This window comes from Candoia aspera, chromosome 3, assembly GCF_035149785.1.
Source record: "Candoia aspera isolate rCanAsp1 chromosome 3, rCanAsp1.hap2, whole genome shotgun sequence".
Classification (NCBI taxonomy): Eukaryota; Metazoa; Chordata; class Lepidosauria; order Squamata; family Boidae; genus Candoia; species Candoia aspera.
The window spans coordinates 58,792,372-58,818,783 of record NC_086155.1 but is presented as its reverse complement, the minus strand read 5'-3'; the positions used below and the strand labels follow the sequence as shown (position 1 = coordinate 58,818,783).

Genomic DNA, 26,412 nt, shown 5'->3' with positions numbered 1-26,412 from the left:
AGGAATTAGGTAGCCATTCAAAGAGACACAGATCAGGACCGCCTTAACCTTTGGGGTTCATATATCTGGGTTTTTCCCACGCTTCTTCAGTTTGTTAGGATTCCTGTTATGTACAAGCAATAAAACATTAGAGACCAGTTCCTTGTCTCAGCGTGGTTCCTGGCAGTTAGGACATCAATCCTAACAAACTCTTACTCCCATCGAAAGAGGGAGGAACAAGAAATTAAGGAGAGACATTTGGAAATGTCTTCAGAAAACCAAGAAATGCGGCTCGCCATCCTTACTCATGACAGGGAGTCTCCTTAAGTTTACCCACCCACCCCCAATAACAGCTGTATAAAGTAGTTTGTGCTGAAAGAGAGTTATTTGTCCAAAGTCACCCAGTGAACCCTCTGCCTGAGTGGAGTCTTGAATTTGGGTCCTCCTGGTTCCTCACACAGAGGCTGCTGGAAGCGTTCTAGTGGGTCTTGCCTGAGCAGGACATTGAACTAGATGAACTCTAAGGTCATTTCCAACTCTATGATTCTATGAATTAATTTCATCCCACTCGCCCTCTCTTTTTTCCTCCATAAAGTCAAATTAAATATTTTAGTAGTTCTAGAAGTTGCTGTTTTATTCTTACTGTGGTATGAATGTAGGGAAGTTGTTTCGTAAAAGTTTACTAAAACTGCATACTGTTTTCCATTTCACTGGGATTTAAGAAAATCCACAATTCCAATGGAATCCATAATTCCACTGCCTATGACCACTGGCATGCTGGCTGTAGGTAGAAAAAAATTGGGGTCTAAATGCCTGGACACCTTAAGTTTCTTTCTGCAAACAATATAAAGAATTGTAGCTTGACATATTATTTTAAACCACTGATATTCAGAATTCTACTAAAGGAAGTATGTTCAGCATAGCCAATAAGGTTAATTGAATATATGGCTGTCATTTCATTTTTCTAAATTCTGCTGCACTGTGTCTTAAATGGCTGTATCTGTGCTATTTAACTATCTGCTCTTTTCTGTGGCTGTTTATTTTATTATATATTTATTTTCAGCAATGTTTCTCTACTAACTTCTGCTATCAAGTAAGTAATTAATCTCAGAAATAAATAGTAAAACATCTAGAATATAATTTAAACCAAGGCTGGGCAACCATTTTGGACTTATGACCACATTTGTGGTTGCACTTATATTCTTGGGGTATAATTAATCACAGACCATATACTATGGAGATATGGCCGATCTCTCAAGGGAGAGAGACCATCTTCCCTCCCCCACTTCAATTTTTTTCTCATTCAGCAACAACGACAGTGGAATAAACAAAAGTAAAGGAACAGAAATGAAGAAAGACACATGAGCAAGAACAAGCACACAGCTGTATACAAGAACAAGAGGAGAAAAGAGGCAGGCAGAAGGACATAGGTACACAGAGACAGGGACAGAGAATAGAGGGGAAAAGTATGAATCAGAGACAGCAGGAAGAGAATGAGAACTTTCCACAAGGGATGTTCCCAGTGGAGAACTGATATGGTATGTGTGTTCACGTGTGGAGGCATGTACTGCAAAAACATCTTGAGATAACAGAGCCCTTGGTGAAAATGGACTTTTTTCTCCTACATCCATTTCTGGCAGAGGTTTCTTCCTCAAATGCAAGTATGGGAATCATTTTACTCATAGAGTTGCACAGAAGTGGGGTTGAGGCTTTCCCTCCTAAAATTGACTGGAGGGGGTTAAGTTTCCTATTGCCAACCCCCCTCCCCCCTGAAAATAGTGTCTTTGATGGTGAATTGGCTTCTTTTAACCTCTAGCCAATTTGGGGCAAGGGAGGTTTCTCTCCAACAGTGCTTCCTCCCCACCCATCTATGGAGATATTCTCATTCAACTGTAAAGGGAAAAACTGTGGGTGCTTCAGGGTAAGCTGGTAGAGTACAATGAAACCAGCAGATGCTGCATCCAACCCCAATTTTAGATTTTTCTAAAGATTTTAATGAGGGTGAATTTTAATAGCAGAACATATTGTTTTTGTTTATCATGATGATAAATTTTGGACTGCTTTACAGCTTGTTAATCAAAATATATTGCTACATGCATGTATTCATACACAGTTTTTTTCTCTCTCCAAAAAGTTTCCAAAAAAGATAGGTAGAACAGTTAAAATATATTCACGCAAACTCACATTTCAGGGGATCCAATCACCCAGCTGCGGTCTCGATTCTTCAAGCCCACAAGGCTATCAAGTCTGTCATCCTTTTCTTCACTGAAGCTCCGCTTGGTAGGCGGTGGTGTTTTTCTCTCTTCATGGATGGAAAGACGTTCCATACTGCTATATACCTACAGGTACAATGCAATTCTTCATCAGCAAACTAAATTATTCAGAAGTTACACATTAGATTTGGTGATGTTCTTTAATTAGCTACTGTTACTGATCTGTATTTATTTATTTATTTATCTATTATTCCAATTTCTATCACTGCCCATCTCCCCCTAAAAAGGGGGACTCTCGGCAGTTTACAAGAAAATTAACCATTTAAAAACATGAATGTATAAAATTACAACGTAAGCAACCAAGGTAGTAAAATAATAAATATAAATAACTGTAACTGTAATTCTCCAGAATTCTTCAAGAAATCTGACAATTTACATATGTAAGATTGTATGCTTGTACAGAGCCCTATTCAGAAGATTCTGCAGACGTGTTTGATGAGAATCCAGTCACCAAATACCCTCCATGTATAGTAAAACTAGGCACAGCTGCCACCAAACCCTTTCAATTCCTAAGACCAACATGGAGATTCAGAAGGAACAGTGAGGTTACTTGAGACCAAGCACAATAGGATGGCAGACAGTGTGGATTCACAGATGACCATTCAAAGAACTATAATTACAAGTGAGGAACCAGTTCTTTATCATCATAGTTTCACACACATGAGTAGCATTTTTTTTTTAATCTGAAAAGGGTCTGGTCATCATAAAGTGACTGAAGAGGGTATGGCTCTTTCAAAGATAACATCTCTCTAGGAAAAAGGTCCAATTTATAGTATTGGATGAAGCAGGAGAGCTGAGCCCATGTGTCTGCCCAGCATAATTCCTGTAGTGGAATACTCCAGAGAAAGCCTACTGATGCTGTCATATCTCTTATGGAATGTGGGCTGGAAGGGGGAATGGCTGTTGAGCTAGCTTACAGTAAAACTTGATGGTTTCCACTATCAATTTGGAGAGATGCTCGGAGGAAGACCACATCCTTTAAATGGGCCTTGGAAGACCAGGAATACACATTGGTCCTGGAGAAATGATGTCAAAAAGTGCAAGTAAAGACAGAAAGCATAACAGACTTCCAGAGAATGATGTGATGCTATTGAGGGATTGTGGGAGAAGATAGGCAAAACAATGCCTTGATTCAAGAAAAGGGTTGAGACTGACTTCAGAAGGAAATACAGGTAAATTATTACTTTGTCCCTATGAAAAATAAGATGAGTAGGATCTCACTGTAAGGCATCTCTAAAAGCCAACATCACAGCTATTAGAAAGGCTACTTTCTATGAGAGAAGGTGAATTAGAAATGGTATCTGTAGTGCTCAACAGGTTTTGACATTAGCACAGAGAGAACTGCTAGTGGGCATGATAATTCAAAAGTTATACACAACTATCTGTGCTCTCTTGAAGCAACACCTTCTCAAAAGAGGAGATCTGGATTTCCTCTTATATCTTACCTTTACAGCTTTCACTGATAATGGATGTTATTTAGATTTACAGAGTTGTTGAGAGTCGGGTAGCATACAAGTTTAAATCATCATCATCATCATCATCATCATCTGCATTCTTGCTCTTGTGTTAACAAGAGTTCATCAAGTTAGCCTGCACTAGCTTAAGTAAGTCCTGACATTCTCTGGCATATGAGACAGATACCTACTTCCACAAAAAATGATGGGATTTCACCATATATGTTTGATAATTGGCAAGATGGAGTGGTACTCCTGATTAAGGAACAGAAAAGTCAAAGCGATCTTCACAGGCAACAGAAAATTCAGTCAGTCTCCCAAAGAGATAACATCCTTCCCAGACACTATTTGGGACACAGTAGGAACCTTGGAGAAGCAAGCATGGTCCCAGACAGAGATCTGCAAACAAACAGAACTGTGATGTGCTTGTTTAGTAAATGTAGTGTTTACAAGTATCTGCTGTGTGACCTTTACCAAGGCAAATAGGACATAGTTTATACCCATCCAAGGGGGAACTGGAAGAATGGAGTTCTTAGGTCCATAAGACTGACAGCCAGATGCCTGCCACATGAGGACACTGATGGCCTAACAACTCTTGGGAGTTCTGTAGAAGAACCAACAGAAGAATAAATCAAGTCAGTCAAATTAGGAAGGAAAAATAATTTCTATTAAGCAAAAACTCAGGGGTGAATGTGTTAACACTATAGTAGTAAAAAAATAAAGAGTAGGAATTTGGTGGACACATGGGGAGCAGAGCTTCCATTAAACAATTCTGTATGCTTTAAAAGATTCAGAACGGAGCTCTGCACAAACATTTAACCCATATATGTGAATCACAGAGATCATGATGAAGAACAAAAAGATAATGGAACCCAAAACATTCTCAGAGTAGAAGAAATAAACTATACTGATGCACAATATATAACTATTAATTGGATTAACAGCATGTATTTTCTTGCATTGGTGTTCCCCTAGAATCTTTTTATAAACAGCTTAAACAACAGTTGAAACAGACACTTTGGAAAGTAATACTTTACTTGTTTAATGCTGAAAATGAGTCAGCTGGTAACATTTAAAAATCCATAATTAATCTGTTTCCAAAAAAATCCTATAGTATAAGCCTAATCCAAAGAGATTTTTCAAAGGGAAACTATACCCCCAACTGACCACTACGCTTATTCAATCATGCCTCAGTGGCTTTACACTGACATTTTAAATCACTGAAGAGTTAATGGGAAGGAGAAAAGAAATCCGTGTTTCTAGGACGGAACTCAACTGAGAATCTGATTTGCATATCAAACTGATAAAAAGATCATTATAAAAAATTCACAACATCACAGGGTAGTTATTAATAAATTATCTGGCCCAATTGTCAGACAAGACTCTCAAATGAGCCTTTCATGCCACCTACACTCTGAATACAGTATTATCCTTCAAAGTGTAAGACATAAGCATGCCAACATCACACCCCCTAAAGATACTGGTTTAGTTTCCACTTTATTCTCTCTGCTTCCTCACAGTGTTCAGAATCAGAACTCCTTTCCAGTTTACATCAACCTTAATTTTCTCACAATATTCCTTAAGTTTGTAAAGTATCTGCTAATTCATACATACATATGTACACACACACACACTGACCATTGTTCTTTTCGTTATTAAGCTTCCCCTATTAAAACTGATTTGTGAAGATTAAACAGACATTAATTTGTTAATTTTGTAAGAGGAAGTATTACACCAAACAAAGAAAAGTTAAATGCACAAAAAACAGTAATACCACAAGAAAAGTGAATTAGCAAAGAAATGTAATAAGGAAGTTGAAATTATGAGAATATATGTAAATTTTTATCCCACAGAGGTGGAAAGACAGCAAAAACTCATCACTATCCACAACCAATGGGAAAAGAAAAATGACATTACAAATGTTTACAAATTCTTACAGATTTCCAAAAATGATTAGATATAAAATTACTGGAGCCACTGTAAAATCAATGTAACCTCAAAAGGCTATTAAAATATTTTTTGTTTTAACAGAATGACAGATTTTCAAATCCTGAAATTATATACTTTTTAACATTAGAAAACAGCATTGATACCCCCCCCCCTTCTTTATAGCTATTACGACTCAAAGCACTTTTGGGGGAGGTTTTACATGAGGAGCAAGGCTCTTAAATCAACTACTGCATTGAAAGATCAGGCTATGATGTAGTTAGTTAATTTTGCTATTCACTTATTCATAATGTTTTAAGCCAGAAGGTCTAACCCTGGTAGCATCACTAAGCCAGATTTGAATTAATTTTTATATTATTTTTTAAAAAAATTTGTATGTAATGTTAGCAACTGACTGGACTGGCCAACACATTTGGTCACCATTCCCTATCTCCTGTCAAACAGTAGCTGCTACCATCTTTCATGAAAATTAAAATAAATAACTTCAGTTGCTTCTGCCATTTCTAAATGTGATCTAAGAGAATATGCTGCTTAACTTACTGAATTTAAGGAATACACATTAAATTTAATGCCAAAATTTATGTTCCATGAACAGGTCACTCATGTGCCTTCTATAAAGTTGTCATCAAATAAATGTTTAGAATCTTTCCTGAAAATCCTGACATGAGTGTTCAACTTCTATTTTATTTTTTTCTGGTACATCCTTCCACTGAAATAATTCCAAGAGCCCTGCTTATATGCAAGTTTACAAACCATGATGAAAACTCAACATAAATGTTTTAATCTCTAATAATTCCTCTTCACCTCTTCTTCTTTATAATAAATAAAGTCAGAGGTACTCAAACTTTCTCAGTTGATGGAGTCCTTAGTATCTCAATAATTTTTTCATGGCACCCATAGGCCAAAAGACCACTGAAAATCCAGCTTTGCAAAGATATGACATCACAAATGGACATCACAAAAATTCAAAATATCCCATGGCATCCCTGTGAGTTCAGTGCAGTGCTCCAGGGCATGGTGGTGTAGAGTTTGGGAACTGCGGTGCTGAACTCAATTGAACTATACCACGGGTGTCCAACCTTTTGGCTTCCCTGGGCCACATTCAGTGAAGAGAAATTGTCTTGGGCCACACATAAAATATATAATATAATTAATGTATATAAGTAATAAAACTTCATTTACTTTTTTATATTTTTAAGTATAAAATTTTTAAAAAGAGGGCAACATAAAACTAGTGGGGTGTTTGACCTTGTTTTTGTGAAACTAATGCATCAGTGTCTGGTTCAATGAAAGTGGTTGCAATTCTCAGTGAGTTCTCAAGGTGCTCATCAGAAATTTTAATTCTAATTTTACTCTTTGTGCACTTCATCCTTGGGGCCACGTTACTAGCTGTTCAGGGCCACATGCAGCCCGCGGGTTGGACACGCCTGAGTATCGAACTATCTTGCAGCACAAGTCCTTTTTATAAATAGTCCACTATTGTACATATTAGTGACTGACTTCTAAAAAATCTAGTTTCTAGCAGATTAACAAACACAGTTTTTCAAATTGTTTTCACCAGAATTGAGTTCAAAACCCATTTATTCAGCATCCCCTCATACCTTGCTAAATCTAGGTGAACATGAGGAAAACTGTCTAATTTCCACATGATCATCATCATTTGTGTCTTCCTCCTCCTCAGAATCTAAGTGCTGATATCGCTCAGTACGAGCTGCAAACAAGAAAACAGATTTGAGCTCAAGTATTTGCAAAATGAGAAAGCCTATTAGTACTTTCTGTACTTAGAAGCAAATGTAGCATGGGAGGGCGCATACGGCGCATGGCTGCTGCGGCACAGCATGAGTACAGCCGGGAGGTAGCCACTGCGGAGTGCAGGAGGGTGCACAGGGAGTGCAGGCTTGCGCAGTGAGTACAGGTGGGCAGGCAGGCACTACAGAATATGAGATCCCTGGGATCTCGTACTCTGCAGCCAGGCTTCTCAGGAGAAAAAGCAGCAGGAGCAGGAGCAGGAGCAGGAGCAACTTACAGGAGTGATTTGCAACCTTCCCTGCCAGCTTCCCCATTGACATTGCTTGTGGGAAGCTGGCAGGGAAGGCTGCAAATGGTGATCATGTGACCACAGGACACTGCAAACGTCATGTGAGCTGACTGCTAAGTGCCCAGGTTGCAATCATGTAACCATGGAGGTGCTGGGACAGCCAGAACTTCGAGGAGCAGTCTTAAGTACCACTCATTCAGTGCCATCATAACTTCAAACGGTCGCTGAACAAGAGGTCATTAACAGAGGACTAACTGTATAGCAGTAAATATCTCAAATCCAAAACGATAGCTAAGAAAAGCTTCATGAAATTGTTTTAACTCAGCATGATCAGCTGAATAAAAGCAGATAAAGCCAGCCAGAATAAATTATTTTCTGAATTCTCACTAGCTAAGGAAAAGGTGGACAATATATATATAGCCTTCCACATGTTACTGGACTGCAAGTTTTATCATCTTTCAACACTGTCCACAGTGGCTACAGCTAGTAGGAAATGTTCTTTGGCAACATATGGATGACTGCAAGTTGCCCATTCCTGACTTATCCCTAGTCATATTTCCCTGATAGCAAAGCTCAGCAGACAATACTGAAGACATCTGAAAACATTTCCCTTAACACCAATTCTCATATATGCTGACCATATTTAAGGGATTCAAGCCTAACAATATAATGTTCCCCAACATTATATACCCACTTTCATTTCCTCAATCATGTCTCCAATTAAAATATGCACACTGCATGAATTATTTCAGAACCTTCACTGCACAGGATTCAAACATATATAGGGAGTCGATCTGCACAGAGCAAGCTCTCTATATAAGAAATTCAGCCCCAATAAGCTGAGGTACAGATTACCTGAACATTAATTTTTGGAGCCTACCAAGTTTGTCATTGCTGTTGCTTCATGCAGTGGGGAATGTCATATTTAGTTCCCGAGCACAATTTATGTTTGTAACATGGGATATTTAAAGGGACAGTTGTGAATTATATATGGCTAAATGGACACTGTGTGAAATTCAAATCTGTTTAGGTACATTTTCATAAATAGGTTTGTGAGCTTCTTATATTTGCATATGAAAACATAAACAAAATGCTAAGATAATTAAAAGCTGTGATCATTTTTCCTTACTGTCAAAATAACTAGTATCATCTTCTGATTCTAACTGTGGGATAAATTCTGCTTTTTGCCGTAGTAATCCATTCCAGTCTAAGTCTTTGAAGAACCTGTGTTGTTTCACCTCAAAAGCACTACCTGTAATGACAATTGTGAGGAAATCTTCATACTGTAGCAAGTACACTTCATCTAAAATCTGACCAAAAATCAGAACTCAGTATAGACATGTTATACTTACTTTCTTTTCCAAAATAATGACAGATGAATTGGTAATGTTTTAACTCTTTGTAATAACAACCATAAATCCAAATAAATCTATATTACTTAATGATAATGGAAGGGAAAAGGGGAGATTGCATATAAGTATTTTAAATTGTAAGTTAGTTTTTGATATTGTTTTTGTTATTGTGAGGAATGAGAACTCATGTTCAATCTCAAAAACGCTGAACAATTGTCAAAGCAGAATGCAAAATATTTTAATAATGTCGCTGATGGAAGTATATGCAGCACTGGACAGAAACATTGGAATTGGCCTAGCTATATTGTCAGCAGATGCATTTTTAAAGGAATTTTTAAATACTGGCCAACGTTAGTCTCTGCTAAAACAAAACAAACTTTGTTACAAGATCCACTAATATGATAATTGCACTAAGTTAGAAAATTGCAAGCAACAAATACTAAGATTACATATGCAATTACGTTTTTGTACTATGGAACTATTTATACTTTTTTTGGCCATTTTACTTTAAATAGACAAAATGGCATATAACTGAGAAAACTGATTATACACTCAAATCCAGATATTAGTAAGTATGAAAAAAAAGGTCAACAATTCACATGTGATTCTAAAACCATTCTTATAAATATGAAGCACCTGTTCCCAATCTTTCCAAAGGGTTTTGTCGTAGGAGTTTACCAATCAAGTCCTGGGCATCTGGTGGTAAAGCTTCATCTCCTTCTGGCCAGACAATTTCATCTGCAGAAATTAGATTGACAGGATTAAACTCTGAACAGGGTTCTATACATTGAATGGTGTTTTCATGCCTCTTAACTTCTCCTCCCTCAGCTACAACACTTTGCCATTCTTCAGTCAGAGGTGTCTGATCCATGCATCAAAATGATGGAAGCCATGTTGTGCTTTCATCCCTTTCATAAGTCTGTGAAACGTCATGACACACACACAAAAGGGGCAGAGTTTGTACTGCGACAGCACAATGCTGCTTTCATCTCCAGCCCCACTGACGCCTCTGCCTTCAGTGACAGGAGAATCTTTTGATGAGAGATGTACCAGGTGATGTGCACAAGAAAATGAAAGTGATGTTACGAGAGGCATTCTCCAGGTACAGATAAAATTATCTATCCGTTTTACTATTGCTATATTAAATACATATTATATCACATATATAGTGTTTAAATAATTGGATCAAGGACAATCAATACTCAGACAGGGCATGCCTGAAAGAAAGAGCTTCAGAACCTGGGAATGAACAACCTCTCTCTGGGGAAAAAAAAAAAGTAAAGTACTGCTGCTTTATTTTATTTTGGGCCTTTGAGTCAATGCTGACTACTGGCAACTGTCTGGACACAACCCTATAGTTTTCTTGGCAAGATTTCAGAAGTGGTTTGCCATTGCTTCCTTCCTAGGGCTGAGTGAGAGTGACTGGCCCAAGGTCACCCAGCTGGCTTTCTGCCTAAGGCAGGACTAGAACTCACAGTCTCCCAGTTTCCAGCCTGGTTCCTTAACCACTACACCAAACTGACTCTCACTGCTGCTTTAAGGTTTGGGTTAACTTTAATGCTGGGATTCCTTAAAGCAGCAGCATATTTTTTCAGACTCATGAAAAGCTGAAAAAGACAGACTGCTTTAATGAATAGCTAAATATGCTGCTCTCAAAGGCAGTCTGAAGCACATCTGAATCATTTCTGAAGTACAGCATGCACAGCTCTACTGAATATATTGCAGGTGATATAGCTGCATGGTAATTTAGCTATCAATGGGGTTAATATTTTTCTGTAATATGATGGTATACAGATCATCTTTGTCTATGGAGATTCTATGATCCAAAACCACACATTTAAGGCTGTAATCTCAAACACATTCAAATATTAAATTACATATGTCAGTTTATATGAAAGTAGACTAATTTAAATATTTACCAGCTACACTGCATATTATCCTAGATTCCTCTTATAACATTTAGCATCTTGAATCCTAACCTCTATGAATGTTGTTTCACTCACAGTAGAGGGATTTCCTGCCTCTCCCTTCTCAGTGTTGCTAAACTTGGAAGAATTCAAAACCGTAAAATATAATCCAGAGGCCAATATCAGGAATTAGCAAAAAATTGGGAATATCCCCTTTGGATCCAAGACAAAAACTGTGTAACATAGCATAGTGAAAATGCTATTTGTGCCATTTTAAAAAAATACAATATTTATATATTTTTGGTTGGCTACATCAATTAGGCAGGTCTTTGGTACGTTCCCAAAGTACTTTTATGTTCTGTTTTACTATTGCAGACATGGGTGAATTATCCAAATTACATTGTTGGCTAAGTCTGGGATGCAACTGGCTCTGCTTCTGTGATTTTATGGATGGCTCTGCAAATCTCAGGTTAGATAGTTGACAACTGAAGAACAGAAGCAAAACTTTTGATTTCCAAATCAAATTTATGCATCTCCTTCTTCTAGCAACTGAACTGATGTATGACATTTCCTTTTTAATGCTTATTTTACTGTGTCACAGGGGAAGTTACTTTGGGGCTTGAAGGAGAGTGTATCCATTTTTCAAAACCGACTACCTAAATAATGATACTAAATTGCTAATATTTTAATCTTGTTTAATTAAATGGTCTTTAAGCCATTCATCAAATACAAGCAGGCACTCACTACTTAAAAAAGTTGGATACCTACCACTGATAACTTGCCCAAATAACTCTTCTGGGGTGTCGCCAAAAAAAGGAGCACAACCAACTAGAAATTCATACAAGATTATTCCCATGGCCCACCAGTCCACAGGCTTTCCATAACCTTGTCGCAAGATTACTTCAGGGGCAATGTATTCTGGAGTCCCACATACCTGAAAAGAAAGTAAAAAAAATGTTGATAGGATGTAGAAAATCTCTAATGAAAACAACTCAAACAGTAACATTTAAAATTATAATATAAGCCTTGTTTAATCTAAGACAACAATGTGCAACAGGTTCATTATTCATTACAAAAAATTAAATACTTGCACAAAAATATTTGAGATTTAATTAATTTAACTCTGTTGTCCAAACTGAACAGAATTTCTCATTGCTATATTTAAAGGAGCTAAGATTGGGATTTTACTGTGCTGTTTCTGGGTCAAAGTATACATGTCATAAAATCTACACTTATACATGCTTCAGGCAGTTTTTAAAAATTAACATATGCAGATATGCATAGTAGTTTCAAAACTGTAATTTTGGCTTACTTGCTTATCCAAGAATTCTCTGGCATCTTTCTCAATATGACCTTCATACAGATTAGTTGTCAAACTCATTAAACCAATTTTGGAGAGGCCAAAATCAGTCAACTTGATGTGACCCATTGAAGTTATGAGAAGACTGAAAAAGGGGAATACAGATTAGTATTTATGAAAATTCAATCATGCCACAGTGCTATGCTGTTATTTATCAACACCCTTAAATAAATATTGTAACTTTAGTATCTCACCACTGCAAGAAATGTTTTACAGGAGGATGTACAGAAAATCTTTAAGGACTATTTCAATACAGTAACATGCAGTGACATTCGAAATACACATTTCTATGAGTTTTGCATGCTAGTTACTATGAAACCACCTATGCTACCTCCCTCTCATGGCAATTAAGCTTAAAAAGAAAGTTTTCATTGGACAGTGGCAACGATTTAGGGAAGAGTGATCACAAAGCACAGGGTAAAGTACTCCCTCTAAGCTGTGCCCCCAATCATATACCCTGTTCATGGAAGCTTCCCTGCCCCCCCCTTCTGTTTGCCCCCTTTAGGTTGAGACATTTCAACAGGGAGGCAGAAGAACACAAAAAACAAAGAAAGCCAGAATTAGCTATGTCCTGGCCCATATTTCTCTTTGGCCATGATTACTGTACTGCCAATTCTATTACCGTCTATTACATGGCCTATGAGGTTATTACTTTCAGTGAGATGTGACTTTTGACATACATTTCCCCATTTCCCCCATGTTAAACTTACAGTCACCGTTTATATGTATTAGCCTTATGTAGGTTGTCATAAAAGGAATTACCTGCTGCATAACATTTTTTTTAAAAAATCAGGATCTAATTTGAGTCAGATTTGAATAATTTTACATATAGACACTAGATTGGACCCAAACTTAATAATGCTTTTAAACAATTTAAATCAATTAGCTTTTGTTTAAAAAATGCCCTTGAATTGACTCTTGGTGACTGCATCCAGGTAAGTTTCTTGCCAGTGTTACAGAAATGATTTCCCATTGCTTTCTTCCAGGAGGTTTGAATTCTTGCTAGATGTTTCTAATTTAAATTCCAGTAGCTCTACCTTTTGCTTTACAGCCTCACAAATTAAAAATTTGAGCCAAGTATATGTGTATAAAATTATAAAGTTGTAGGAGTGTTCACCTTGTAGTTTTAATGGACATGAAACGTGATGCACTTGTAAAAGGACAGTCAAGGCTGTCCTACTGTTGAAATGCCTCACTTTAAATTCAGGGTGTGACTAATGAAAGAATAGTTTTTCAATAAATTTTACTGAGATAATCACAATATGATATTTGTCAAGAAGTAGTTCGAGAATAAACATTAAAATGAAAGGTTGCCCTTCCAGAGGAGAGAAAATAGTACAAGTTGTTGCTGTAGATATTTTTAGAATGAACAGCTGCAACTACAAGTGCAAACATGAGAAGTTAAAAGCGTACTTGTCAGGCTTTAGATCACGGTGGACAATGCCATAATTGTGGAGATATTCCAGTGCCAGTACCGTTTCTGCAAAATACATTCTTGCCATATCTACAGGCAAAGCTCCAATGTTCTTCAAAAGAGTTGCACAATCCCCTCCTAGATCACAACAAAAACATAGTTTCTGTGTTCACTGTCAGACAATCAAAAGCTGACAAATATATTATGTTATACAGTGTATCCCTATCCATGTGTAATCAGAAGCAGTACTAACATTAGATTAGCAATTTTAAATAATGCCATTTTATTGGACCAAAAGATTGCCGAATATTTTACTCCAATACATTATCTTTGAGATAATGGATCTAGAGAAGCTTCTGGCTTCATTCTCAATCAATGTGTCCACACAGCTGAGGTATGTCACATTAATAGGAAAAGGAGCAGAAAATGGGATGTTTCTGTACACTCCATCAGCAATTGCCATTCAGTGCCACACAGACACTAGCATGGAGGAAGACCAGGAAAGTATGAGGCAGATAGGAATATAATTTGGTGGTGATGAATCAGGGAATATTGGTGGGAGGTATTTGGTGCCTGTTTCCTCTTCTGGATCAGTTGCCTCATTCTAGATCTAGCTGTATTGCTTTGGCTGCTGTTGGCAAACGCCAGCTCTGTTGGTAAGATCTCTTTCATTCACAATATAGTGATGAATATGCAGACCTGGCATGTATTACTGAAACGTAGTTGGACAGAGCAGGTTTTATAGCACAGTATAATTAATCGTTCTATCTTGAAGGATATGAAGCAAATCCTTGACTGAGAAAATAATGAAAGTACCCTAGCAACTAAAAGAACGGATAATCATCATATATAATTCTCTCTCTCTCTCTTCCTAACGAAAACCACTTTGATTAATACATCTACCATAATGTCTAGATAAATTCTGAATACCTTCCACATACTCCATGACCATGCAAAGATGCCGCTTGGTTTCAAAGGAGCAAAACATGCTGACAACAAAAGGATTTTCTGCAAAAGTTAGGATATCCCTCTCCACAAAAGCTTGCTGAATTTGGTTCCTCAAAATAAGGTTCTGCTTATTAATCTTCTTCATTGCAAAACGTTGCCGGGTACTCCTGTGGCGCACCAGGAACACTGCACTAGGGTAACACATGAACAATATGTTATGTAGGAAATGAGAAATAACATATCTGAAGTTTCACCTGTTTGACTAGTTCATAAAGCTAGCAAGAACTCACAAAATGGAGAGGATTAACTGCACCAAGTAATTTGTCTTTCTTCTCCAGGTTCTACTTAAAATTTTAAAGTTAAAAAAAAATTAAAAATTTAAAGGACAGAATTTTATGTGGGATTCAAGTAATCATGAATGAAAGTGGAAACCAAGAAAGAACAACAGAAACAATTCCAGCTGTTAGAAACAAATCTACTTATCAAGTTAGCATTAAGAAATTTTGCTTTGAAATACTGAATCTCTGTTTCATTCTTATATAACTTTAGTTAAAATGTAACTTCTATAGTCATATGTACTTTTCATTTTTATCAACTGCCTGGGTATTAAGATTTTTCATATCCTTTTGTCTGACTAAGCATTCCTCTGAATAATCTGGTCACTTTTTTTTTTTAAAGAGACTTTCAGGTAGAAATGTGCAGCTACTCAAATCCAAAGGAGAAAAGGTGCTTTGGAGGGAATATGGGTGCATTTGCTGCATGCAAGTGGCTCCTTCAACGGACAGGTACAGCAAGGGTGTTCAGTCAGATCCCTTCCAAAGCATCTGTTCTGCTTCAGATCTGGATAGCTACACTTCCATACTATTAGGGATTTGCAAAACATTCTGCATACAAACCACTCTGTGCACAGAACAGCTAGTTTTGGATGGTGTGAGCCTGAGCGAAAACATGCATGTTTTCAACGTTTTGTTTTGTTCTGGATATGGTCCTGCTGCTATTAGCCTAGGCTCAATATGGGGTGTAGCTTTGTAGGGAAGTAGCTGAGAGCCATTCTGAAGCTAACTGCCATTGGAGAAAAACTGACTAGAGACTGGAGAGGAAAAAATTGCTGCTGGGGACAAACGGACTCATTGATGGACTGGTGCATATGCTAGAGTGGGAGGTGACTGGTGTGCAAGTGTCTAGTTGCCTGCTCCCTCGGAGGCAGCCTCCAGATTCTCAATTCCATGTTCATCTTCTCATTTGTTTGTAGTTTTAATTCTGATCCAAGGTAGTGCATTGGTAAGAGTTTTAATTAGATATAAAAAAAGGATAAAAGAGAGATTCAGTCAGCTTTTGAGTTTAAATATACCCCTTCCCCAAATAAAGACAGTCCGTTTACTGGGGGGAATTCTCCCAGTGAGTTCTGTAGCCACATACTGGTACTGAGTGCACTGCAACTTGCAAGAAATGCGACCGTATACAGTCAATAAAGCCCCTTCTTTTTGTTCTTTTAAAAAGAGGCTTGCCTAAAAGCCTTCTCTTCCCTCCTCTCCCCCTCCCCAGTTTAGGGTTCACTCATTACACTCTCCAAACTATGTTGCCTCCTTATAAAAACCCCACTGAACAAATCAGGCTGCAAGAGCTAAGCTATTGAGAGGGAGGGTAGGGCCAATGTGTACTGGTCAAGGGAAGGTGAGGGCTGTAAGGAGGCTTGATTTTAGCACTATGCCCAGTCCTGAGGCAGCAATGGTGCCATCAGATGGCCTCATGGTGACTCAGGCTGAGGAAGGAGCTCTTCCCCAGCATAAGGCAAGGTGGGTGTTGACATTTCAGGCATTTCTCTCTGTTAGGAACCCAGGAATAGAAGTGATGGTCAGAGAAGAAGGAAGAACTGCTGCCTCCTGAGTTTGAGCACTCTGAATGCACAGTACATGCTAGTACTGGTGACCCAGATGCACCAGCGGACCTCCAACTATCACCAGAGTGGGCACACTACAGCCATGATATGCAAGGCACTGATCCAAAGGGGGAAGTAGACAGTTGCAGCAAACCAACATTTTGTCATGACACAGCTATCCAAAGGGGTGGGATCTGCAGGATAATGCTGTGACATATTTAAACCCCCCACCCTCCCTGCAGCCACCTCTGGGAGAAAGGACAATAGCTGATTAGAATCAGCTTGCCTCTAGCAAGTTCTTGATTAATGATGAGGCACTAGTCAAGTGGATAGGTTGGTCCAAAGGCATCAGACATGACATATGCTATCATACAGATAATGTCTTTGGGTGACGAATGCTTCAGCCTGGTGGAGGATGCCAGATTCTGGTTGTTCTGATTCCCCATGTGCCACCTCCAGCAGGCAAATGTTACCTTCCCTGTATCACTAATGCAGCTGGGACTGTTATGAGCACCACACTACAACATTTATCTCCACTTCATCTTGGACATTTAGTCCACTTGACATGGAGTGTGCACTTCTTACCTTACTCTCACTGCACACTCATTCCCGCCCTTTTTGCAATAACTGAGCATGATTACTAGGGCACTTCCCAATAACGGTGTGTTTCTCTCTAAAGCAGCAGTGTGGGAGGGAAGGCACACTAACTTTCTCATCCTGTTATCCTCCTCCAGGCCTTCAGCAGAACCAGCACAGGGACCAGTCTTATTCCACTGCAGAGCTATCACAAATTTCAGGGGGGTGGGGGAGGCATTTTAAAGTTTGAAAAAGAGCCTACAGTTTTATTCCTATAATTTACCAAAAAAAAAAATTCTGGCATATACAATCTCTCTTGTAGCTGCTTTAAAGTATTAATAGACAAATATATGCATTCCCATATCATTAAGCTATTTTTTTTTTAAAAACTCATTAAAAAAATGCTAGTATAAACTATTAGTCTTACCCATATGCCCCATTACTGATCAGTTTAATAGTTTCAAATTCTTCTTCTGATGGTGTTTTCTTGGCTTGCACAATAGCTCCCCGACTCTGAAAATACCAAAAACAGCTTTCATTCCCCTTTTAATCTGTTAAATACCTATTTGATATTGATCACCACACCAGTTCTTCTTTGGAAGTATAATAGAAATAATATGATTTCATTGTGCTGCTAAAATTATACCTGTTTTATTGCAGGCCATTTAAAAATAATTTTTGATACTCTCTGACCATTTCCATTAAAAACCTGGAAGGAGTTTGAGCCTGTGGAGCCGAGGAAGTGAACAAAGTGCTTGGTGAGATAAGCACTGCCACTTGAGGGCTGGATCCCTGGCCCTCCTGGCTGGTATGAGCTGTGAAGGAGTGAATAAGGAGCTGGATCTCAGTTCTGATGAATGCCTCCTTGCAAGAGGGACTGATGCAACCATTCTTTAAAAAGGCAGTTTCTTAAGGGAACAGGCTGAGACTCAACCTAAGCAAAATCAAATGACCATTGATTCAGAAGCCAATTGCGTCCAGGACAGTACTAACTTTAATGTTAAATGGGGTCATGCTCCCCAGAAAATGTGTTGGGGTGTGTGTGTGTGTGTATATATGACAAAAAGAGTAATTTCTCAAGATTCCAACCTAACACGACTTTTTCTGAAACAGAAATATGACTGCTCTAACACATTTACTTTTCTATTCATCTTCTAAATATTTTCTATTACAATACTTAATTTTACTCAACAGGCAGGTAATTTTCATTAGAAAAAGTGTATGTGTGCACAATTTATACTTTGCTATTATCACTACAGAAATGTTCCTATATTACAGAATGGAGCTGTTAAATCACTACCTTTCCTTCAGCAGAATCATCTGTCTCTGGGGTATCTGGACTATCACAGCTATTCAACTGGGCCATTTCTGGAAAGAAAGGAAAAAATATGCTTTTAAGATGTAACAGTGTACAATCTTTGGTATTCAAAGAATAATACATCTAATCCCTTCTCTCATTTGCAGTCCTTCCTTAAGCTGCACAGTTTTTTTTTTGGGGGGGTGCCTTTGAGTCAGTCTTGACACCCGGCAATTGCCTGACAATTCCCTGCAGTTTTCTTGAAAACATTTTCAAAAGTAGTTTGCCACTGCCTTCTTCCTAGGGCAGGGAAACACTGACTAGTAAAAAGAGTGGGAGAGTTTTTGCATGAGTCCTATATTGGATCCTGATGGGTAGAAGACAGTAGCTCACAAGATTTTTCATACTGGAAACTTTTCAGCCAAACCAAAATGTCATGGATGGTCACTGTACTTAACTTATATGACCCTACGTAGTAACTATGCAAATACATCTCCTTAGTATTAGTGAGGTTATTCTGAAGAATGTATAGGATAGATTCTGCATTTTCTCATAGAACTTTCTTTATATCTTTCAAATAAGTGAGATGGTTATACTGTTCATTTGGGAAAAAATCAGTACTTTGTATGTTACATGTTTTTTCTCCTTTCTGTTTTTTGTTTACAAAGGTATTTCAGTCTGTGAGACATATGAAGCTTCAGCAAAATCCCAAGGCAAGAATGAAAAATACCAAGTACCATTCATCATTTCCAATACAAATAATTGCATTCTGACACTACCTTTTGCTGTAAATAGCACTTTCGTTTATAAATAGCTAATTCACCCTCCCCACTGTTTTGTGCGCAGTATTCAGAAAAACTAATCCATAACATTTGAATTTCTGTTTAATGCCAGCATTAAGAAAAAAAACTTATTCTACTAACGTATCAGTATTCCCAAAGAGCTTACAACAAATAATATATCAGAAAAGATTTTTATTTTTACATCACCCAACTCCCCATGACTTTAGCTGAATGTTTGAGAGAACTGCCCACTAAATTGGGAAGGTAACAGTGAAAGATATGGTATACATGGTAACTTCAGACATAAAATTAGTGGGCTGACTCGGGAGTTGAGCAGTCAAGAATAGAATAGAGTATTCCCCTGGGAAAGGAACTTGAGATCCAATGAAGAGTTCCCCATCAGAGAAAAGTGATGGGGGTGGTAATTTTTTTCCTCCCAGTTTACATTCTGTTTAGGAAGGACTCATTGCAAATGGAGGGGGAACAGAAGGCTCATCCTCTCCAGCCCACAGAACCATCCTTTTAGTTGAGTTCTGCTTTGTGCAAATCTGAGTGTGCAATATATACTAACTCATTAAAGAAATGGTTAAAATGCATATGCACACTATATCAATATAATGGGACATTTACAGGTATTCTCAACAGTTGATGCACTCATTATATTTTATGTGTTAGTTAATGTTTGGGAGAATGAATTAAAGATGCCTTATGATGTCCAACCCTTTCCTGCTTTATTATAGTCCTAAGAATACAATGCTCTCACCCTCCAAGGGATCCCTAGTAAGGCCCAGCTGGCATATAATATAACGAGGGATGTCACATTTAATTCCTCCCCCTTCTTTGGCATGGCCTTCAGCAGCTTCTAGCAGATGGTAGAACTCTTCAGGATCAAATTCCTAAAGCAGAAGGATACAGAAAGAAAATACTTAATCTGATTTCAAACATAAAGGGATATAATTCTAGGTACAATTTATTTTAAGAAAGATGAAAATAAAATGCACAGTTTAACTTAAATTTCTATGTGTCTCTAAATCCAATTTCAAACCTGATGTAACAGTTTACAACACAACTCAGTATTGCTCTCAATGCATAGTTGTGTTTTAGAAAAATGTAAATTAGTAGATAAAAGACGATTCAGAATGTCGTAACTTCTCATTAAAGCACCATAAGAACAGTGGAAGAAAGATTATACAACAGAATTATGGAAAGCATTTTTCTTATTTCACTGTGAAAACTATTTTTCTTATTTTAGTTAGTCTTAGAACTCTGCTAGGAGAGGATTATTTCCATTGCATAACCATGGAACAGGTATGTAAAAGCATCATACCCTGTCTACTAAAATAGCTGGTTCACTGGAAAGGTCTATAACCCCAGGAAGAGAGGGAAGGGCATTTGGTTGAGCCAGAAAGGCACATCCAGCTGAAAGCAGTGCCTCAGTGATTAATTTACAAGCTTTATGGGAATTGAAAAAATAGCCATATAAGGTGCAAGGCAGGACATAACACCCAGTGCAATACTCCAATTTGTGTTGTGAAGTCCTTCATCTATAGAATTTGGGAAAAGTGGAAGGAATATTAAGCTGTAGACAATCAGAAAAATCCCTGCATCTATATTAGGCAACTGCACTTTATATAATAATGGTAGAAAAATGTATTATGAATTATTTATATAGACTATGTAGAATGGATTAAATATCACTAGAACTTGAACATTTTCTGAACTCAAATGAATCACCTTAAGTATGCTACAGTACTGAAAAGCAGTGACTTGAAAATTGCAATGTAACTGTATTAAGCTGCTCTCTGTTTGGAGGTGTTCCAGGCTGCATTATATTATTATTACTATTTTGGCATTCAGCCACTTGGCACATAAAGCACAAACAGAGGGAAAAGATAATACTTTTTTATTGCTTAAAGCATATGTAATTGTAATTACATTTTAAATTTTTCATTGTACATTGTTGGAAGGGTCTTTTTTATAAAAAAAATAATTTGCAATAATCAATTATGGGCATTAAAGAGTTCACCTCTCCATCAGCAGTAAACAAGAAGAATGAAACCAGATGCTGTTTATTGTTATAGGAAATCAATAGTGATATCAGCAGCAAGCCAATGACTGATTACATGAATAAATTTGGGACTACATGGTATAATAAACTGAACTTCAAAAATGCTGCATAAGTAAACCCCAAACAGCACTGAAACAGCTAAATCTATTCTGGGGTCTTGCACATCATTTTGAAAACTGTCACAACCAGCTTCACATTATCATTGTTCAAATCTCAGCCTGTATCTGCTTTCATTTACAATTTAAAACAATTGTCTCTCAAAATCCCAATTAATGATATATACCTAAAAGTAGTTCAGTTTCAACACAACTTTTATGAACAACTCTATTTGGACTTGCAAATATAGTAATTTAAATAGATGTTCCTTTTAATAAGCAGAATTATAAACAGAATATTGTACTGACCTACTTTTAATTTAAATATACTCTCAAAATTATACTTTCATATGAGAAGAATTTTTGAAGGAATCCATGTAATACACACATGCATTCACACTCACACTTTGTAGAATTCCTGAAGCTTTTATTGATGCATAGATTACCATATACGTGCTTTTTTAAAAAGCTCCAGTAAAATTAAAACTCAGTTCATTATCAGGTGAAACAGAATAATTATGAAAGATTCTTATTTTGTTATTTAAATAATACAGTAAAAAAAAACTTGGTCGCACTTGTTGATAACCTTTGGAGGGCTCGGGATGCAAGTGGTGCAACCATTCTGGCCCTCCTGGACCTCTCAGCAGTTTTCGATACCATCAACCATGGCATCCTTCTGGATCAGCTTTGGGGGTTGGGAGTGGGAGGCTGTCATGTTCACTGTTTCAATGTGCACTGTACATCGTAACCTTTCACATGCCATGGTGCTGACGCGCGTTTATGGTGGGAGGGAGCTGCTATGAAACATTGTGCCAAGCTCTGTATCTGTGGAATGTGTTTGGGTTATGTGGTCTACTCAAGGACTTTTCCTGCGGACTAACAGAGGCACTATGTTATGGTGGTTCTCCTCCTTCCTCCACGGATGGTTCCAGTCAGTGATGGTGGGGGAGGAGAGATCAAGCCCTAGGCCCCTGCAATATGGAGTGCCTCAGAGCTCGAGCCTTTCACCTCTCTTTTTTAACATCTACATGAAACCACTGGAGAGGTTATCCATCAATATGGGGTGTGGTATCATCAGTATGCTGATGATACCCAGTTATACTGTACATCTCCACCCGTAGCCAGACAGGTGATGCTGCTGTGGCAGTGCTGGCCAAGTGCCTGCAAGCTGTAAGGATGTGGATGGGGAGGAACAAGTTTTACTCAACCTTGCAGGATGGAGTGGCTCTGGGTTTTTGCCCCTCAGGCCCAGGTGATATTTCATCTCTGACTCTGGACAGGGTGGCACTCCCCCAGACTGAGTTGGTGCGCAGTTTGGGGGTCCTCCTAGACTCATGGCTCCTGCTTGAGGAGCAGGTAGCAGCTATGGCTGGGGGGACCTTTGCACAGATTTGTCTGGTGCGCCAATTCTGCCCCTTCCTGGACTGGAAGGCCTTGCTGTCACCCATGCCTTGGTCACTTCCTGTCTGGGTTACTGCAACATGCTCTACATGGGGCTGCCCTTGAAGACCACCTGGAAGCTACAACTGGTCCAGAATGCAGCAGCGCACATAGTGATGGGTGCCCCTAGGTATACCCATGTAACACCTCGTGTTGCGTGAGCTGCACTGTCTCCCAGTTTCCTTCCGGGTGCAATTCAAGGTGGTGGTTATTATTTTGAAAGCCCTAGATGGCACAGGGCCAGGTTATCTGTGGGATCGCCTCTCCCTAGGGACATCTACCCGTCCTACCAGATCAGATAGCACGGGCACACTCCTAGTCCCTTCCCTTAAACATTGCCATCTTATGGAATCTAGGAAGCATGCTTTTTCCGTGGCAGTCCCTACCCTTCCCCCTGAAGTTCGGCAGGCCCCCACCCTCCTAGCTTTCCAAAAAGCACAAGACCTGGCTTATCCCCCAAGTGCTGGGCTAGGGTGAGATTGACAAGGACTTAGTGATGGACTGCATGTGAAATTTAACTTTGGTGCTAGGTTTTAATGTTTGTTGTTTTAATAGATATATGTATTTATTAATGGTATATTGATGTTGTTTTAACTGCTGGTTAACTGCCCAGAGTTGGATATAAGATGGGAAGCTATATAAACATTTTAAATCAATCAATCAATCAATCAATCAATCTTTCAAATTTGCATGACTTGCTACTTTTCAAGCTGAATAACAGCTGCAGTATCACAGTATAAACCGCTAAGAACAGTGTATGTTATTTGTCAAGGAGTAAACAACAAAGAATTATGGCAGTGTCCTCTGATTTATAAACACTGCTATAATCTGTGTGAAATGACAGTTAGGAGGGGGCCAGATCTATTTACTAGAACCAAATGCAACACAACCAGGCCATTATTCATAAAACTACAGTCTTTTAGTAGTAAACTCTCTAGCTTCTGATTTATGTAATCTTTTTGGAAATGCATTTTGTTATACTCAATCCTGAACATCCATTTAAAACTACTGGATGCACATCTAGGACATTTTATTATGTTACACAACTCCTAAAAAACCCCATTTGCTTACCAGACATTCAAGCAACCTCGCTGGCCGTGCAATGACGATCATCAACTTTTTCACCAGTTGGGTAACAAATGCCACATCAGAACTTTCTGATCGCTCATGAGCCTGGGGAAAAGAATGTTATATTACAGTATATACAAAGAATGGATACTGCATACTTCAGCTTCGAAGTGTTTATCAGTGGATTAATTATAGTTAAAGCATGACAAAACCAGCAATTAACATTATTCATATTCTGTATTGGAAAATACTTAATAGTAACTGTCAACTCACAAGCAATATTGTAGAACCTTTTTTACAAAATTCACTGAAAATTTAAAGGTTTTTTTCCCCTCAATTAATTGTATTATATAAAACTCTTTTCTGTGCCTTCTTATTACTCTAAAAAAGCTTCATGAGGAACATACAAATGACTCCAATGTTATACCAAAGACATTAAAGACAACTTTGACATGATAAATAATAATTGGAAATTGGGTTCAAACACCAAAACTTTCTAGGAGTTTACCAACCACAATTGTTTAATCAAAAAAGTATTTATTTTACTTTGCCATTTAAAAGTAATGAAGAACAGCAATAAAAACTGATACTACTAAGAAAAATGGAAAAATAGTAGAGACCCATTTTAATTTAAAAATTACCAAATAATTTGGTCTATTGCTTTATTAGGGTTAGCTTTTATATCTAATGACAATTCTTAGAATTTGTATTCAATAAACAGTTTTGCACATGTCACAGGAATGCTTTATAGAGCTCCTAGCTAATGCAATATATAGATTTTTTTCAAGCTGAGACAATGAATATATATTTATATGTATTCATATATTATATATATGAATACACAAATACATATATATATATACACACACACATATATATATATATATATATATATATATATATATATATAAAATTTGCAATTCACTACATACTGAAGAAAAAGGTATAATTTTCTGCTTGAATTATCTTCATTTGGAACTTACAAAAGAGAGCTTGAGTTAAAAATAACATTAACCTTTCTTTCCATTTTGCAAACATTAATATTTTGGAAGAAACATTGTTTTAGACAGTGAAAAACATTACCACTGAGAAAAAGTTGTTCAGAGCAAATGTTTAAGAAGGCTGTAAAGCAATCCTGATTATGTGCCATCAAGTCATTTTTGACTCCTAGTGACTACATAGATAGATTTTCTCCATGATGATGTACCCCTAATCTGTTCTTTCAAGTCGCTCAATGGTGCACTCATTCCCACTGTAACTGAGTCTGTCCATCTTGCTGCTGCTAGTCCTCTCCTCTTTCCTTCCACCTTTCCCAGCATTAGAGCCTTTTCCAGAGCACCGGGTCTTCAGTTAACGTGTCTGAAGAATGATAATTTGAGCCTGGTCATTTGTGACTCAAGTGAGAACTCTGGGTTGATTTGTTCAATGATCCCTCAGTTTGTTTTCTTGGATGTCTACAGTATTCTCAGGAGTCTTTTCCAACACCAAAGTTCAAAGGGGTCAATATTCTTCCTATCCTGCTTCATTAAAGTCCAACTTTCATTTCCATAGAGTGTCACAGGGAATACCATGGCTTGCACAATTCCAATCTTTGTAGATACAGACATATCATGGCATTTGAATATCTTTTCCAAGGCCTTCATGGCTGCTCTACCAAGTGCTAGTCTGCGGCGTATTTCTTGATTGCTTGTTCCTTTACTATTGATGGTTGATTCTAAGAAGCAGAAGCTATCCGCCACTTTTATATCTTCATTGTCTATTCTATGGCTGGTTGTTCTAAGTGTATCTTTATTCCCCAAAATGTGGATGTTAAACAAGGTAACTTTAACATTGCTGTATAAGCGTTATATCAAAAGTTTTATTGCTTTTTAAAGATTTATTATTATTCTATTTTATATTGAGAAAAAAACAAGAAAAGCCACATTACTCAAAATATTAATATCTAACTAGATGAAAAATAATTGAATATTGCAGAAACGCAGTAATCAAGCATAATTTGTAGTTGCCACTCATCTATAATATCTGGGCTGCAGTTTCAAGACACTTAATAAAATCACTATGATTTTTTTAAATTTCTCACAAATCAGTCTGGATATCTCATCAAATATTTTACTAAGAATATATCCTACTTTGCCTGCATCTCGAAGGTACTGGTTATATGCCAAACAGGTGTCTACCATTTGCTTTCCTCAACATGATGCATGCCACCTAATTAGTTCTTCCCAAGACCAATATACTTGCCTGAAGGTTGTAAATCTCGTTACAGATCCCACCCAACCTCACCTTGAGAGGAGGGAAGAAATAAGAATTATTGACTCTAGCTGCTGCCAATATCAATGACTTATGTTCTGGAGGCAGAAATGGGTAAATTACGAAGTTATACCCTTATCTGAAAGACTCATCTGTCACTAACAGTAGTCACTGGGGCATGAAATTACAATCACTCTTCTCCCTAGGTACCAACAACAGTGATATTCCACACACAACTTTCTCATTGAGCTAATACACAGATACAGTCTATGCAGTCAGGTTCTA

General features: G+C 37.7%; 1 protein-coding gene across 7 annotated transcripts in view; it reads right to left on the bottom strand.

Moving 5' to 3' along the window:
• Positions 1-26,412, bottom strand: part of MAST2 (microtubule associated serine/threonine kinase 2) — a 161,569-nt gene that overhangs the window by 15,318 nt on the left and 119,839 nt on the right. For all 7 annotated transcript variants that reach the window (XM_063297860.1, XM_063297862.1, XM_063297861.1 and 4 more), the window contains 12 exons: positions 23,881-23,982; positions 19,970-20,102; positions 18,428-18,495; positions 17,555-17,640; positions 14,655-14,863; positions 13,724-13,862; positions 12,263-12,395; positions 11,719-11,884; positions 9,680-9,781; positions 8,821-8,943; positions 7,255-7,364; positions 2,164-2,318 (listed from right to left, as the gene is read on the bottom strand). In XM_063297860.1, coding sequence (XP_063153930.1) covers positions 2,164-2,318; positions 7,255-7,364; positions 8,821-8,943; positions 9,680-9,781; positions 11,719-11,884; positions 12,263-12,395; positions 13,724-13,862; positions 14,655-14,863; positions 17,555-17,640; positions 18,428-18,495; positions 19,970-20,102; positions 23,881-23,982 — 1,526 coding nt within the window. The remainder of the gene's footprint in view (positions 1-2,163; positions 2,319-7,254; positions 7,365-8,820; positions 8,944-9,679; positions 9,782-11,718; positions 11,885-12,262; positions 12,396-13,723; positions 13,863-14,654; positions 14,864-17,554; positions 17,641-18,427; positions 18,496-19,969; positions 20,103-23,880; positions 23,983-26,412) is intronic.